At 41.7% G+C, this 14,238-nt stretch overlaps 1 protein-coding gene across 1 annotated transcript in view; it reads left to right on the top strand.

Annotated features, from left to right (window-relative positions):
- Positions 1-13,996, top strand: part of LOC308092516 (AN1-type zinc finger protein 3 homolog) — a 33,887-nt gene extending 19,891 nt beyond the window's left edge. Inside the window, exons 4-6 of the mRNA XM_080438453.1 lie at positions 2,154-2,219; positions 4,735-4,941; positions 10,043-13,996. Coding sequence (XP_080294579.1) covers positions 2,154-2,219; positions 4,735-4,941; positions 10,043-10,197 — 428 coding nt within the window. The 3' untranslated portion in view covers positions 10,198-13,996. The remainder of the gene's footprint in view (positions 1-2,153; positions 2,220-4,734; positions 4,942-10,042) is intronic.
- Positions 13,997-14,238: the final 242 nt, after the last annotated feature.

The following is a 14,238-nucleotide window of genomic DNA, read 5'->3' as shown; positions in this document are numbered from 1 at the left end:
CTAATGCTGAAACAAAACCATTTCAATTACATTTTAATGCTCAGCTTACTTTAACTCTTTGACTGCCAGAGTATTTTCATAAAGTACTCCCCCAGTGCCAGCAATTTTCATGTTTTTTTATTTTTATATTTTGATTTTTTTTCATGAAAATAATTTAAAGACACATAATTTAAAGGCACAGCACAAATCCGCCACTAGAGAGCAGCAGCACATGACAGCTTGATCAGGTCGTTGGGTCACTGTCACCCTTCTTGGGAGATTAGACAGGGAAAAACATGAAAACGGATGTGACGTAGTCCCAGATTGTCTGATCGGCCAAAATTACGATGTGATACACGACGGCGATGACTGATCGTCACCCAGACCATAGATTATAGAAGAGAACCTGTCCGTTTGTCTGTTATACCGTGTGAAAAAACGTTTGTTTACCTATTATGGACGAAAATGACCGGGGGGAAAAATCAAAAACCGGAAACGGAATCCAGGTCATGAAACCGGATGCAGATGTGGGTGAAGTAAGTGGAACTCGAAAATAACATTGAATATTAAGCAGCATAGCGCAATCAGAGATTAAACAATGAACGCGCGTCCAGCGCGTCGAACGCGTCGACGGCCAACTGGACAAAGTAGCACTTGACGCGTTATCGCGTCGTCCGCAGTCAAAGAGTTAAGACAAAAAGAAGTAAAAAGTATGAAAGCTTAAAAAAAATCAATTCTTGAGAATCTTGTTTTGTACACTGAGAAAATCTATTCATTGTCGTCCGACTGTGGCTAGAAGAACAATTTATAAGGAAAACTTTTTTCTTTTAACTTTTCATTCCGCAGCAAAGTGCCAGCAACAAAAAAGTTTGCATCTTTTTAAAAGCGGAGGAGACAGACGGTCTTAACCGGCAGCACATTTAAATTATTGGAACTGCAAATTGATCCTATTTAATCCCACTTATAGTTTCGTTCAGACAATTGAGTCTCGGTGCACCACGAGACTAGACGTCAGAACACAACTTTGTCCACCACTGATTACGGCAAAGTGTAGATACTCTTGGTCAACTACAGGTGAAAGTTGCTCAGTCAAATTTGTACTTGAGTTAAAGTACTTGCTTTTTTTTTTTAATATTCAAAATTACAAAGTTGGAAAGATTTTCCAGAAATGTTCAAAAAGTATTGAATTATTACTCATTAGGTTTGTGGGTAGTGAAGTATTTATCCATGACATCGCGCATTAAACATGTTTTTCTTAAAACCAGATAGAGACGTGTGGCTTCTACTGGAGCATATAGCATTGTTTTACAACCGGGAGCCTCGTGGTAAGTCTACATTAAATTGTTCGGGCATTATATGATATTCAAATCCTCTATGGAGAAAATAAAAGGCATTGTTACTTCCAGAAACTCACTGTTGAGACCAGGTTTAAAGTGGTTACACAGATTTTGACGCGATTATAACCAATTTCGCTGGGGACTCCCTGGAACCCCCTCAAGGACCCCTGGGGGTCCCCGGACCCCACTTTAAGAACCACTGTTATAAGTTACATTTCCCCACAGCTCGCCCTGCATGTACAGCTAAAGCCAGCCAATCACAATCATCCCTTCACGCTCCAAGTGTTCAATAGCTTGTTTCAAGTTCAGCTCATCCCACACCTCTTTCCCTCTGTGTCACTCCCTCTTGGGAGTGGGCATGAGACACAGCCGCGACATTTTGACGTGACCTGCTCGATCACCTCTTTGAAAATGAATTGCTAGACGATGTGTGAAAATACCCAAATGCAGCAAGCAGCTTATAAAGCGTTCCATATGAAAAGCTTCACTGTTTACGTTCGTACCTTATGTCAGATTAAAAAACAGCAGTACTGGGCGTTTGTTTGCTAAACTATCTGTGATTTTACCGTGACCACGCTTGTCATGGCGGACAAGCACTTGACTTCCGGTCGGTGGACCTCAAAATAATAGTCCATTGTCAAGTTGTAGGAAAGTAAGCTTCTCCAGTAATCATAAACCAGATAACGTTTTTTTCCCCTGGGGAGCCTAAAGTTAACACATGTATTGCTTCCTCTACTTCTCTTGCTCTTTCATTATTTTCCATTCCTCTCTCCTTTAACTGTCCATCTCCTGCATGTCTCTGCCCTCCCTCATCCTTTCCATCTCTCCTTCCTCCAGAGGTATCCAGCACAGACACAGCCGTAGGCACAGTCTCCACCCCTACGAAGCGGTCCTTTGAGTCAGGTACGCCTCGGCACAACCTTTTGATTTTATGTTTAGAAGTAAAACACTACATGCTTCTCACAGAAACAAACCAAACATTTCAACAGAGAACCTACAACCATTTCCATTAGAGCCCGACCGATAACACATTTTTGGGGCCAATCCTGATTTTGGGAGAGTCCTAGACTACAGATTACGGATATTTAGAACAATATTTTGTCAAAAAGTACTAAATCCAATAAATTTGAAAAACCTGGATTCTCTAAATAAAATTGAAAAAAAAAAAAAAAAAAAAAAGCTTGTAGATCCGCTATTTTGGAAACGTTTTGGAAAAGTTTTGAATGCGTTTGAAAGTGCAGAAATGCAGATAATAGGGGACTTAAGGTTGAAAGTGGTAAAAAATCAGGACACATCGGCCGGCGGTTGCAAAATTGCTGACACGGATGTCATCAAAAACCCAAAAAAAAGAATATCGGTCTGGCTGTAATTTCCATGTTCCGGTGAGTTCATGTGTGTTTGCATCATGAACCTTTCAGCTCCACTTAAGGAGCCGGAATGGAGGAAATGTCAGGATCAGCTGCAGTGGATTGATCCAAAATTGCTGCTGGGTTAATTGGCCTTACAGGGGGGAGTGCAGAGGCAATGAGATGGTGGGGTGGAATGGGGTGGGGGCACTCAGCCGGGTGTGTGTTTGAGAAATATATGAAGCTAATCAACCGTTTGCTGGAAGCAGATGATGCTGGCTTTGAATGTGCGGGTCACAGACTTATTCAGAACACTAACATAATAGGCTTAGACTTATCAGGAGTCAGGACTAACTTATATAATGGTTGTAGTAATTCGCTTTGGGGTGATGGCTCACATGTGTGCATGACTCCCATTCTCTCTCTCTCACTCACACACACACACACACACACCCACACCCACACCCACACCCACACACCCACACACACACAAATGTGCACATGATTTACTTGAAACTGCTAAGCTAGCAGTCTTCAGCAGCAGTGAGTAGATATGTTGATCCTTTATGTAATGCAGCTGGATCATGTGAGCGCTGTGCTATACACACAAAAAGTATGCTGCGTGCACACACACACACACACACACACACCATGGGATCATTGAAGTATTTTATTGTTCCATTATGCCATTTGGAAACTGCAGTTTACATTGACTCTTGAAGTGTATTGTACAGTATCTTTCCTTCTAGATTCATTCATTTGTAAATAACAGATGTACAAGCATATAAAGTGTCGCATCGAGCTTCTACATCTGTTATTGTCTCTGCCAGACCGAAGGCGTGGCAGTGAACAGCTAATCTCCGGCACCGTTGGCCCGATCGACGTGAAACTGTGCCTACACACTCCCTGAATGCCAGAGCAGAACCTCTGCCCCAATTAAAAAAAAAATATTGTATAATATTTTTCAATTAATTCAAAAAGTAATCTATAGAAGATAATCAATACTGATTACTGAGTTGATTACCAACAAGTATAGTTGCTGCCCTAAGCTGGACTTCAGTAATCAGTGTTTCAGTCGGTGCAGATTGGCCACAGAGATTCACCCAGATAAGAGCAAGCAGGTAATGCAGCATGCAGTTTTCAGATGGCACGCACACTGCGAGCACTGACACACACACGCACTCACATACACACTCATGGGATCGATTGGGCAGACCATGAGGATCTGGCTGTTCAGCCTGGCCTAGTTCTCAGAGACTTATCGAGCGCTGATCTGTGTTCGCTGCTCGGGCCAGAAAAAAAAAGGGGGGGGGAAAGTGTGCAGGATTGATGAGAAAAGCCGAGTTGAATTTCCACTCAACCAGTAAAAGTATCAATATGCACTATGGCTGAACCATTTTGCGAAAATGTCTAATTGGGATTTTTCGGACCGATATTGCGATTTGATTCGCGATAAAAGAAAATTAAGTCGAGCTTCAGTTCAATAATTACTGTGTAATACATTTTAGAAGCAATGCAACGGGGATGTATGTATATATATATATATATATATATATATATATATACACACACACACACACACACACACACACACACACACACACACACACACACACAGCAAAAAAAATATTTAGTGCCCCCCCCCCCCCCAAACAAATTGCCAAAATCCCCCAATACGCTTCTGTTGGTAATCGCTCTTGTTTTGAGTGACCTGCCATCACACACCTGCTGGCATGGAAAGATGCCACGTTTGTCCCTTCAGGATAGGGCAAGTGGAAACAGTCTACCTGGCTGGCTATCTCTGTCTTGTGAAACATGTTGACAAATGTATTTAAAAGCATTTCCTTATTTGCCCGAAAATTGCTGAACTACTATTGCAACACACTGTGACCTTGTAGATCAGCATTTTTTTGCCAAATGTTCGACCCAGAATAGGATTCAAGTGCTCAATATCCTCCTGCTGCCTTTTCAACAATACATTTTCAACAATAAATAATGTGTTGCTTTTGTATTTGTGTGTGTGTGTGTGTGTGTGTGTGTGTGTGTGTGTGGGGCTGAATGTGTTCGTCCAGGCTCTGAGTCAGAGAGCGACGCTTCCCCGGAAAAGCGGGTGAGAGTTGGCGAGGTGCCAGGGGCTGAGGAGACTTCATCCACATCGTCGTCTTCTTCATCATCATCATCATCTCGCAGCGGTTCCAAACAACGGAGTCGCAGGCGCTGCCATCGCTGCCAAACCAAACTGGAGCTGGTACAGCAAGAACTGGGCTCCTGTCGCTGTGGTAAACACTGCTACACACACACACACACACACACACACACACACACACACACACACACACACACACACACACACACACACGGGGCTGGGTGATATGACTTCAAATCAAAATGACAATCATTACTGTTGCCTCGATTATGATAAATGAATGATTATTTAAAAAATAGTGAAAATGGCTGATCTACAAGGTGACCCTGTTGTGAGTTTGTAGATCGTCTGTTTTCACAATTTTTGTATGCCGCCCGCCATTGTACAATGAAGTATAACACACGGGTAAGTGGTTAATCAAACTAATCGATTTAGTCCATTATAAAAAACTATAAGAATGTTTTTGTGTCTATTGACGCTTTGATTGATTGTTTTGATATATTTTTGGTTAATTGCCCAGCCACATAAACACATACATTTCCTTGCTCGCTCGCTCTATCAGCTAAAATGGTTAAACATAAATTAGAGTTTGTCATCCTGGAGTTGTTTTAGTAGCACGTAACACATTGACTGAATCACATTAACCTTGACATCCCTATTTAGGACATGTATATACGGGTATGTACTGTACATACCTGGTAGTAAAAATATTTCAAACAAACAAAGATACTGAACGTCAGAAAATAGCAAAAATATTCGATCTATAAGTATGCAACATGTTGGGAGCTTGTCTATTTTTACTATTCATCGTAGGACGAATGATATAGCGCTTCAGTGGTTAATATAGACATACAGTAGAACTATAACCAAGGTTATTTTTGTTCATGCATAAATGCAATTACACGCACGCACGTATGTAGAAATTCAGGCTTGTTAAGTTGTTTTGTGTGTTTGGAAATGTTGATGAGCACAGTGCTTTTACTAGCCTCAGGGGAACTCTACCACAGGCCTGAACTGTTTACACTTCTCACATAAAGCATAAGCCAATTACCACAAACACTAATGCACTTTAACCAATATGCGGTGTAGTAATCAACCTGTTTGCCTCCAAATTAAAGTGCTTAAAAAGACAGCGGTCTACACCGCTAACTGCCATACATTTGCAGCCAAATGGGAAATTGACGTACCTTTTAAAAAATATATTTAACCAAGAGTCACTGAATCCACAGGCCAATTGATTTCTATGCGTACTTAATAGTGGAACGCACAGTATGAAAACATATTTCTTTGGGACCGAGTGGGATAATAGTAGCAGTTAGAGTGATTTCTGAGTGCGGCAGTAATTGCTGATTACTTTGCTAATAGTGTTGTGGAGGGTTTGTCTATGGATTGGAAGCTAACTGGGTCTGATAATTAGTTGAATATGTATGGATGCTCTTCAGCGTGTGAATGGGTAGAAAGGATAGTTTAATCTGTGCTTCTAATACAATACAATCACATTCAATACGAGACAATCCGTCGTTGGCTAATTAGGCTCTTGGTGTGTGTGTGTGTGTGTCTGTGTCTTTACATGCCGTTATATCAGTAAAACTATTGAAGTTGCTTCCAGCCTTCCATCTCTTGTGTACAGAATATAATACAGAAGTTCCTAAACTGGTGCCCGACAGCTTGCATATTGGAACTACAGTGTGTTAGTGAATGAGACACTTAAAGTGTATATTCTTGCAGTCGGGCAGAAACCTTTTATCTCTATATTTCACCCTTTTTAATGTTTTTCATACATTAATGCCCCACTTCGTCATATAAGAGTGTCGCGCAAAAATGCGATGCGAAGCATTGTGAGCTTGTAGTCCGGCTATTTTCAAACGTGTTTTTAAATGAAAGTGGTTAAGTCTGTCTGTGGCTTTTTATAGATAAACACACATTTCCTGAAAAGTCACAGTTTTGGACATACAAGGTTTGTGTTTCATGTTTGTTTGTGTGCATGCTTATCAGCAGCGCTGTGCATGTAACCTTGTCTAGCTCTCCATCTTGTGTGCTGGTACAGCTGAACCCACGGTAAAGTGGGGCATGGGACCGTGAAGCCATTCCCAGGGGGTCCGTGGACAGAGTGCGTTGCTTTCAATCCATTATTTTTTGTCAGTAAATCTGACTTACCAAGAGAAATGCAAACTGGCTGCAGCGGATGGCAGTTTTAACCACTTGAACCCCAGTATCCCTATACTGGGGGAAACATTTACCAAAATTAACGCTATTTTTGGCTTCTTTTTTTCCCCGTACCATGACACTGTGGTCAAGTTAACCACTTGTGTGTCTCTGCATCAGTTCCTATTGGACATACTGTATCATTCCAATCAGATTCTGACTCTGTACTGCCCCCTCTGGTTCGGGGCGCAATGTCATCCTCGTGTCCTGTGCCAATTCCCTGACTGTTGCGGCTTTTTTTGTTCTATCCTGGGTCGCTCGGGCCCTCTGTAATTTTTCCCAGACTTTAATTTCGCGGTGACATTTAATCAGCACTCAGCAAGCGCTGAGCAGCATTATCGTGCGCATTAATTAATGAATTTAAGACGGCGAGAGCTAACGAGCTCTCTCTCTCCAAGCTTAACGAGCGTTCCTGTCGGCACTGCAGGACGGAGTGAGAGTTGTCAGGAGATTGAGATGAGGATTTGGCCACTGTTGTTCGCTTACTGTACGTGCAGACAAAGGGAGAGCAGGGTTTTCCTGGCTAGGAATAGGCCTAAAGGCAAGGAGTCTGTGTTAACACATTGGACTACACATTTATCTAGATTTTCAGGCCGCTACGTGGCCTTCTTCACCAGCTACAGTGGCCTTGTGGTTTGAGTGTCTGCCCTGATATATGGACGTCGGGTTCAATCCCGCATACCAAAGACTATAGAAATGGGACCCAATGCCTCCCTGCTTGGCACTCTGCATCAGAAGGGTTGGATTGGGGGTAAGTCCCTGCAACATGCCAGCGTCATGTCCAGGGGGTGTACTTGTACATCAAGCCACCCCACGCTACAGAAACAGGAGATGGGCTCCTGCCCCATCTATGGGACACATGGCTCGGGAACCGTTGATTTCCAAGGCTACTTACTTTACTTATGTGGCCTTCAAATTTAGTTTCAAGTGGTCTCCATATATGGGCATGTTACGTTTGTGACATCACATGTATGTATATGGCCACACTGTTACGCCAGGGATCATAGTGTGGCCAACTGGTTATACATACATTATAGACAACTGGCAGTGCCAGTAGTTGTCTATGATGTATCTATGACTTATGACTCCATATTTGGCTCCTGCTTGATTCTGATCCTTTGAATATCATAAAGTGAAATATTTCAGTGCAAAACAACTGTCAAGTTCTATGTTGTCCAATTTGCAGTGTCCACAATACATTTGGTTTCTGGACACACTTACAGACAGACTAACCTCAGTGCCACACTATAAAATAAATGAGTGAGTTAAGGGAGAGGGGAGTGGAATGCCACACCATTTGAAAGGGCAGGTGATTGGCTACAATCCTAGCTATTGATTTGTTGTTAGGCAGATAACGGCTCATCTTATTTGGGCACCTAGGAAACAGACAGAGCCCATTGGGAATGGTCTCATGTTGTAGCTATCACACTTAAGGACCCACTACACCAGAAATCATGTTTTTCGTGTGGTTTTTGAAGCTTAACCATGAATATCCTGGTGGTTTTGGTAGTCTACATATTTCTAAAGCATTAATATATTTTAACACTAAAATCTGATATATCTGAGATATCCTCTTCCTACAAACTGGTCTGACATTGTGCACACAATTCAGATGCTGTGTTACAGTATGTCACAAATGCACTCGCCAATCAGAGCCTCACTAAATGCAGCATTATGCAATGAGAAAGTATGGCAGGGATATTCAGTGAAACAAAAGAAGTGCTTCCCTGTAACCCGCCACCACGTGGGTGGAGTCTACAAGGTAGTCGTCAACGAGAAAGTGACTGTCCTGTTGTTTTCTTCAGGACGTTCGGTGCATATTCTCTTGGATTACCTATTGTTATTAACAATAGGTATACAAACGTATGGATAAGTCATAGGATATGGAATACTAAATTAGGGTAAACATTTTGCAAATATAAAGGTAATGTAAAGCTACTTTAGGGATGTTTTGGGAGGAAGAAAAATACATCTATTGATCATAGATTTACTTTTCCGTGGATTTAAACCACTTGGGAATGGGACTTAAACTAAAACAAACTTACCCACCATCACCATATGTTGAAAAGGTGTTTGTTTTCTCCCTTCCAGAACTATACAATGTTTATCTGAGCAACAAAGGTAGTGGAAAGTAAACAGTGCACTTCACTCGACAATATGCCCAACTTGGATTACTTTTATTTAAGATAAATCACATTTGGTACTTTTGATCAGTGAGCCCTTAGGGAAAAAGATGAATCTAATTAAGCGAGGATTTGGTTTGGATTACACATATAAACCCCAGTTAAGTTTCACTTAAGTTTTTAATGGCTTGGCTTTTAAAATACACAAAAGACTTTGTTCTGAAACGGTAGCTGATAAGGACAAACATTTCCATACTGACAGACGTCTGTTAACTTTATTCGGGCACTGTTTGCCTTGTAGGCTCTGTCCATAATGATGAGAGGGTTGACTTCATTTCAAGTACGATATACAGTATCACTGATTCTCAACGTCGGGTTCGGGGACCACCAGAGGATCCAACTGGACCCTTACAGATCTGTTACTCTGAGAGTGTACAAATGGAACTAAATGGAACCTTAACGGGTCCATTTTATTCCATTTGTACACTTTCAGAGTTAACTTAACGCAGTGTAAATTGGGGTCCCAAAGATTAGTTTTTTTCTTCCATTTGTACACCCTCAGACTGAGTTACAGAGTTAAAGTACTGTAAGATACCACCGATAGAGTACAGGAATAACATCACAAAAAAGCACCATCAATAATGAAGCAACAGTAGCATACAGTAGTCTATGTCATCCTCAGCATACATCTGTACAATAGCCCGCACTATGTAGAACAACAAACACAAAGTCACAGTGTCATCATCAGTGGTGTAAAGTAACTAAGTACATGTACTCAAGTACTGTACTTAAGTACAATTTTGACATATTTTTACTTTACTTGACTATTTCCATTACTCCACTACAATCATCACCCTGCTCTATGTGATTGTGAATTAACGAGTTCCCCCTCTTGTCACTTTCCAGGCTACGTCTTCTGCATGCTCCACCGGCTCCCCGAGCAGCACGACTGTATGTTTGACCACCTGGGCCGCGGGCGCCAGGAGGCCGTCCTCAAGATGGTCAAGTTGGACCGCAAAGTGGGCCGCTCCTGCCAGCGCATCGGGGAGGAATGCTCTTGAACCTCCTCCCCCCTTTCCCCCCCCAAAAAAAGGCATCTTCAGTGCCAAGATGGTGTCTTACTTGCTAACAGGGATGTGATCTTATTTTCTATTTCAGTGGTTCTCAAAAGGGGGGGGAGTCCAGGGACCCTTGAAGGGATTCCAAATGGAACCCTTACAGGTCTGTAAACTCTGAGAGTGTAGAAATGGAACATTTTTACACTCCCAGAGTTAAGGGAGTCCTTGAAATTAAAATGTTTGACAACCACTGTTCTATTTCCTTCCCAAAATTTCTCCTTCAGATTTTGTCTGTGGTTCTTCCAGACCCCCCACCACTCTCCACTCCTTCAACCCCCCCCCCCCCTCCTAGAAAAAAAGAAAAGGATTTCTGACGTCCTGTGTTTTGTTTTTTTTTGACCTGCGCTCTGGTTTTTCCTTTTTGTTCCTGATCACATCCTTGCTGTTTTAAGATGCCTTCAGGGGGAAACCAAAGCCCCCCCCGGATAACCAGAGTGACAGAATGGAAGGATAGGAAATCTATATACGTATGCTTTGTGCACAACTTGTGTTTTTATTTTTTTGAGAGAGAGGCTCCTGAAAAGACACAAATGTCAGGAGTGTGAGAGGAGACCTAGCGCTTTGTACAAACTGTTGCCCCTGAAGCCCGTTTCAGACCTTTTGCTCTTTACCTCAGACACACACACACACACACACACACGTGGGAGGGAGGACATGGGTGGAGGACACGTCGTTTTGCAGATCTGGGCTCTTTACCTCATAACGTTGGACAGAGCTGCTGCGTAGCCAGACGCACCTTTTTAAAATCAGTGTCTTATACACCAACAAATTCACAGTGTCATCATCATCCTGCTCTGTGATTGTGAATAAGAGTTCCCTCTGTCACTTTCCAGGCTACGTCCACAACACACACACACACACACACACACACACACAGTGAGGGGGACTGAGGTAATTGTCCTCACAATGTGTATTTCTCAAATTCTGCTATAAATTTGGCCCTCACAAGTATAGTAATACAATACAAATGCACACAGTCTGGGAAATTGTACACACAACACTACACAACAATGCCACCTCAGGTTATGGGAATATCAAAGCCCGCCTCCTTTTCTGCACCTCTGCCTACACCGCCACTTTTTTTGGGTTGTTTTTCACCAGAGGACACTGGACACTCCCACCTCCCTGTTAGTCCCGCCTTCCTCCCCTTTTTCTGTGTTTAAAATAAAAGAAGACTATGGTTGTTTTGAGTTCCACTGAACGGCACACAGTGGAAAGTGACCTGAGAGATGGGTAGGGGGAAACTAATAACGATGAATGACCTAGGCTGTGATTCGGCCTCAAACCCGCAACCGTTTCACTTCTGTGGTATAATGACTATAATGACGACTTAAGCCCCTCCCGCTTATGCTTTTTTTAAAAATATATATATCTACCTTTTGGACCTGGACTTGCAAATGGACGCTCGTCATGTTTGGAACAGCGAACTGGTCTTCCTTACATCTCCCGTTCTGTCTGTCTTGTCCCATCTCTCTCTCCCTCGCTCCGTCGCGTCTCATTTATTGTCGACAGTTGTGCGATGTTGTCGCATTCCGAAAAATCACGGATCTATAAGCTCACAACTAGGGGTGCAACAGGTAATCGAATTGATTGATTATAAAAAAATATTGCTAATCGATAAGTTAATAAAATAATGGATTAATAATCTTTCCCTATTATGAGCATGTTATTACAACATGTTGTATCATGATGTGATGTGAGCTTGTAAATCGGCCATTTTCAAACTGTTGTGAGGTGAAGTATAAAATAGTTAAGTGCATAGCCAATTTTGATTAATCGGAAAACTAATCGGTAGAATAATCGCTAAGTAAATTATCGAGAGTTGCAGCCCTACTCGCAATGAAACATTGTGCGAGCTTGTAGATCAGCTATTTTCGTATTTGTTTTTCGTCTCACGATTGTACGAGAAAGTATAAATCATGCTTCACTGTCCCCACATCCTCACTGGGGTCGTCCCCCTCCCTCCCACCCCCCAAAAAACATAACACCCTCCCAAATATTTCCATTACGGGTGCTGGACGAAGGACAAGGGAATGGAGAGTGCAAAAATGACCTGTGGAACTGTGCAAAATGAGGTTTCTGTTTGGAGAGGACATGTTTGCATTATGTCCACACACACAAAGAACTGTTCTTCTACAAATGCAGTCACACTTTTATGATCTTTCGGGTGGAAACCTCATATGTCCAAAACTGTTACCGTTACTTCAAATACAAAATAGCTTAAGTAGCAGATCTTTAAGCTCGAGCTTGTAGATCTGCTACTTGTGATGCTTTTGTGTGACGCTGTAGTACGATCAAGTAGGGCGTTAATTTACGAAAAAAAGTTAAAATCTGGAGATAAGAGGTTTCTGCCCGACAGCAACGATGTACGCATGTGTGGTTCAGCTGTTTGTAGAGCATGAGCAGTCAAACCCGAAAGCGAGCGGTACACTGTTGGGACAGAATTACACTCCAATTTTCCCCTATGGGATAATGATGCTTACTAGGGCTGGGCGATATTACGATTATATATATATATATATATATATATATATATATATAATGGAAATAAAAGATCTACAAGCTCACATTATGTCACGATGCGACGCATACTGACTGAGCTTGTAGGTATGGCTATTTTCACTTGTTTTGTGCGCGGCCACCATTGTAAAACAAAGTATAATACAGGAGTAAATGGTTAATCAGACTAATCAATTTAATTGGTTGTAAAATTACTTTTTTTGTTTTCTCGATTATTATATTAACCTACATGAGTAAGATTAAGTCTGTTATTGGTTCTAAATATCTGATATATTTTAATTTAATTGCCCAGCCCTAATGCTAAATGTAGTCCAGGTCTCTCCTTACTATCCATGATGTTTTTTTTTCTTTTTATTTCCTTTTGTTTTGGCCTCAGGAAGCTCAACGCTACCCTCAAAATGAGATTCCACCTCTCATAGCCCTCGCTCCCATCTCATAAAGCTATCTCCCTCTCTCACCACCACCATCTTTTAATTTCCAACCGACACGGCAGACTCTGTTTGCACCCCCCTCCCGTGCCTTTCTCCTTCCCCCTCTCATCTTTCCAAGTTATTGATCGCTCTGTTTTTTCTTTATTCTCTACCACCCAGTCCCAGTCCCCCTTCCTTTTTTTGTCTTTCTCATTCCTCCGGAGCAGACATGGGGAAAGGTTGGGGAGGGAGGTGGGCAGGCAGACTCCATGCCAACTGTAGTGTGACTTGGGGCTGGGCGATATGACTTCAAATCACCATTTCAAACCTTTGCCTCGATTATGATTAATGATTAAATTAACAATATATATATTTTTTTTAATAGTCAAAATGGCAAAGCTACAGGATCACTACACGTCACACCGTGACACTTTGTGAGCTTGTAGATCTGCTATTTTCACAAATTTTCTTCTCGATTATTACCTACTAGATTAGGTCAGTCACTGGTTCAAAATATTGTGAGATATTTTGGGTAATTGCTCAGCCCAATGTTGACCAGTGGGAAGGAGGAAAAGCAAGTGGAATAACAATAATAATGAATGAATATTTTGTAACCTTATTTAACCCCTTCTTGCGTTTCAGATTTACTGACACTTTTAGCGTAGAGAGCTGCATCTTTTCAGTTGTAAAAGTGATGAGAAATTGGGAAGATGGAAAGTTGTTTATTGGTTTGTTTCAGTTTTTTTTCCCTTTTTGCTTAAACCCCTTTCCATTGTTTTTCTTTTGCTGAGAAAAGAATAAAAACTGGATTAGACAAATATGTTGTTATCCTTCACTGACAGATTGGTGGTGTGAATGGATGAGTAGTCTGGCAGTAGCCAGACGATTAGATATCTAATGATAGATTGTGTATATAGGTAGATGGATGGTTATAACTAGTATATATGTATTGTAGAGTATGTTAATACAATATAACTAGAACATCTGTCTGGTAGGCACACTCGCTTTTGCCACGGACTTGGGCGATTCAAACACTACAGCAAACAACCTTTAT

Source organism: Gymnoscopelus braueri (genome assembly GCF_963280865.1).
Source record: "Gymnoscopelus braueri genome assembly, chromosome: 1".
Taxonomy (NCBI): Eukaryota; Metazoa; Chordata; class Actinopteri; order Myctophiformes; family Myctophidae; genus Gymnoscopelus; species Gymnoscopelus braueri.
This window is presented reverse-complemented; position numbering and strand designations above follow the sequence as displayed.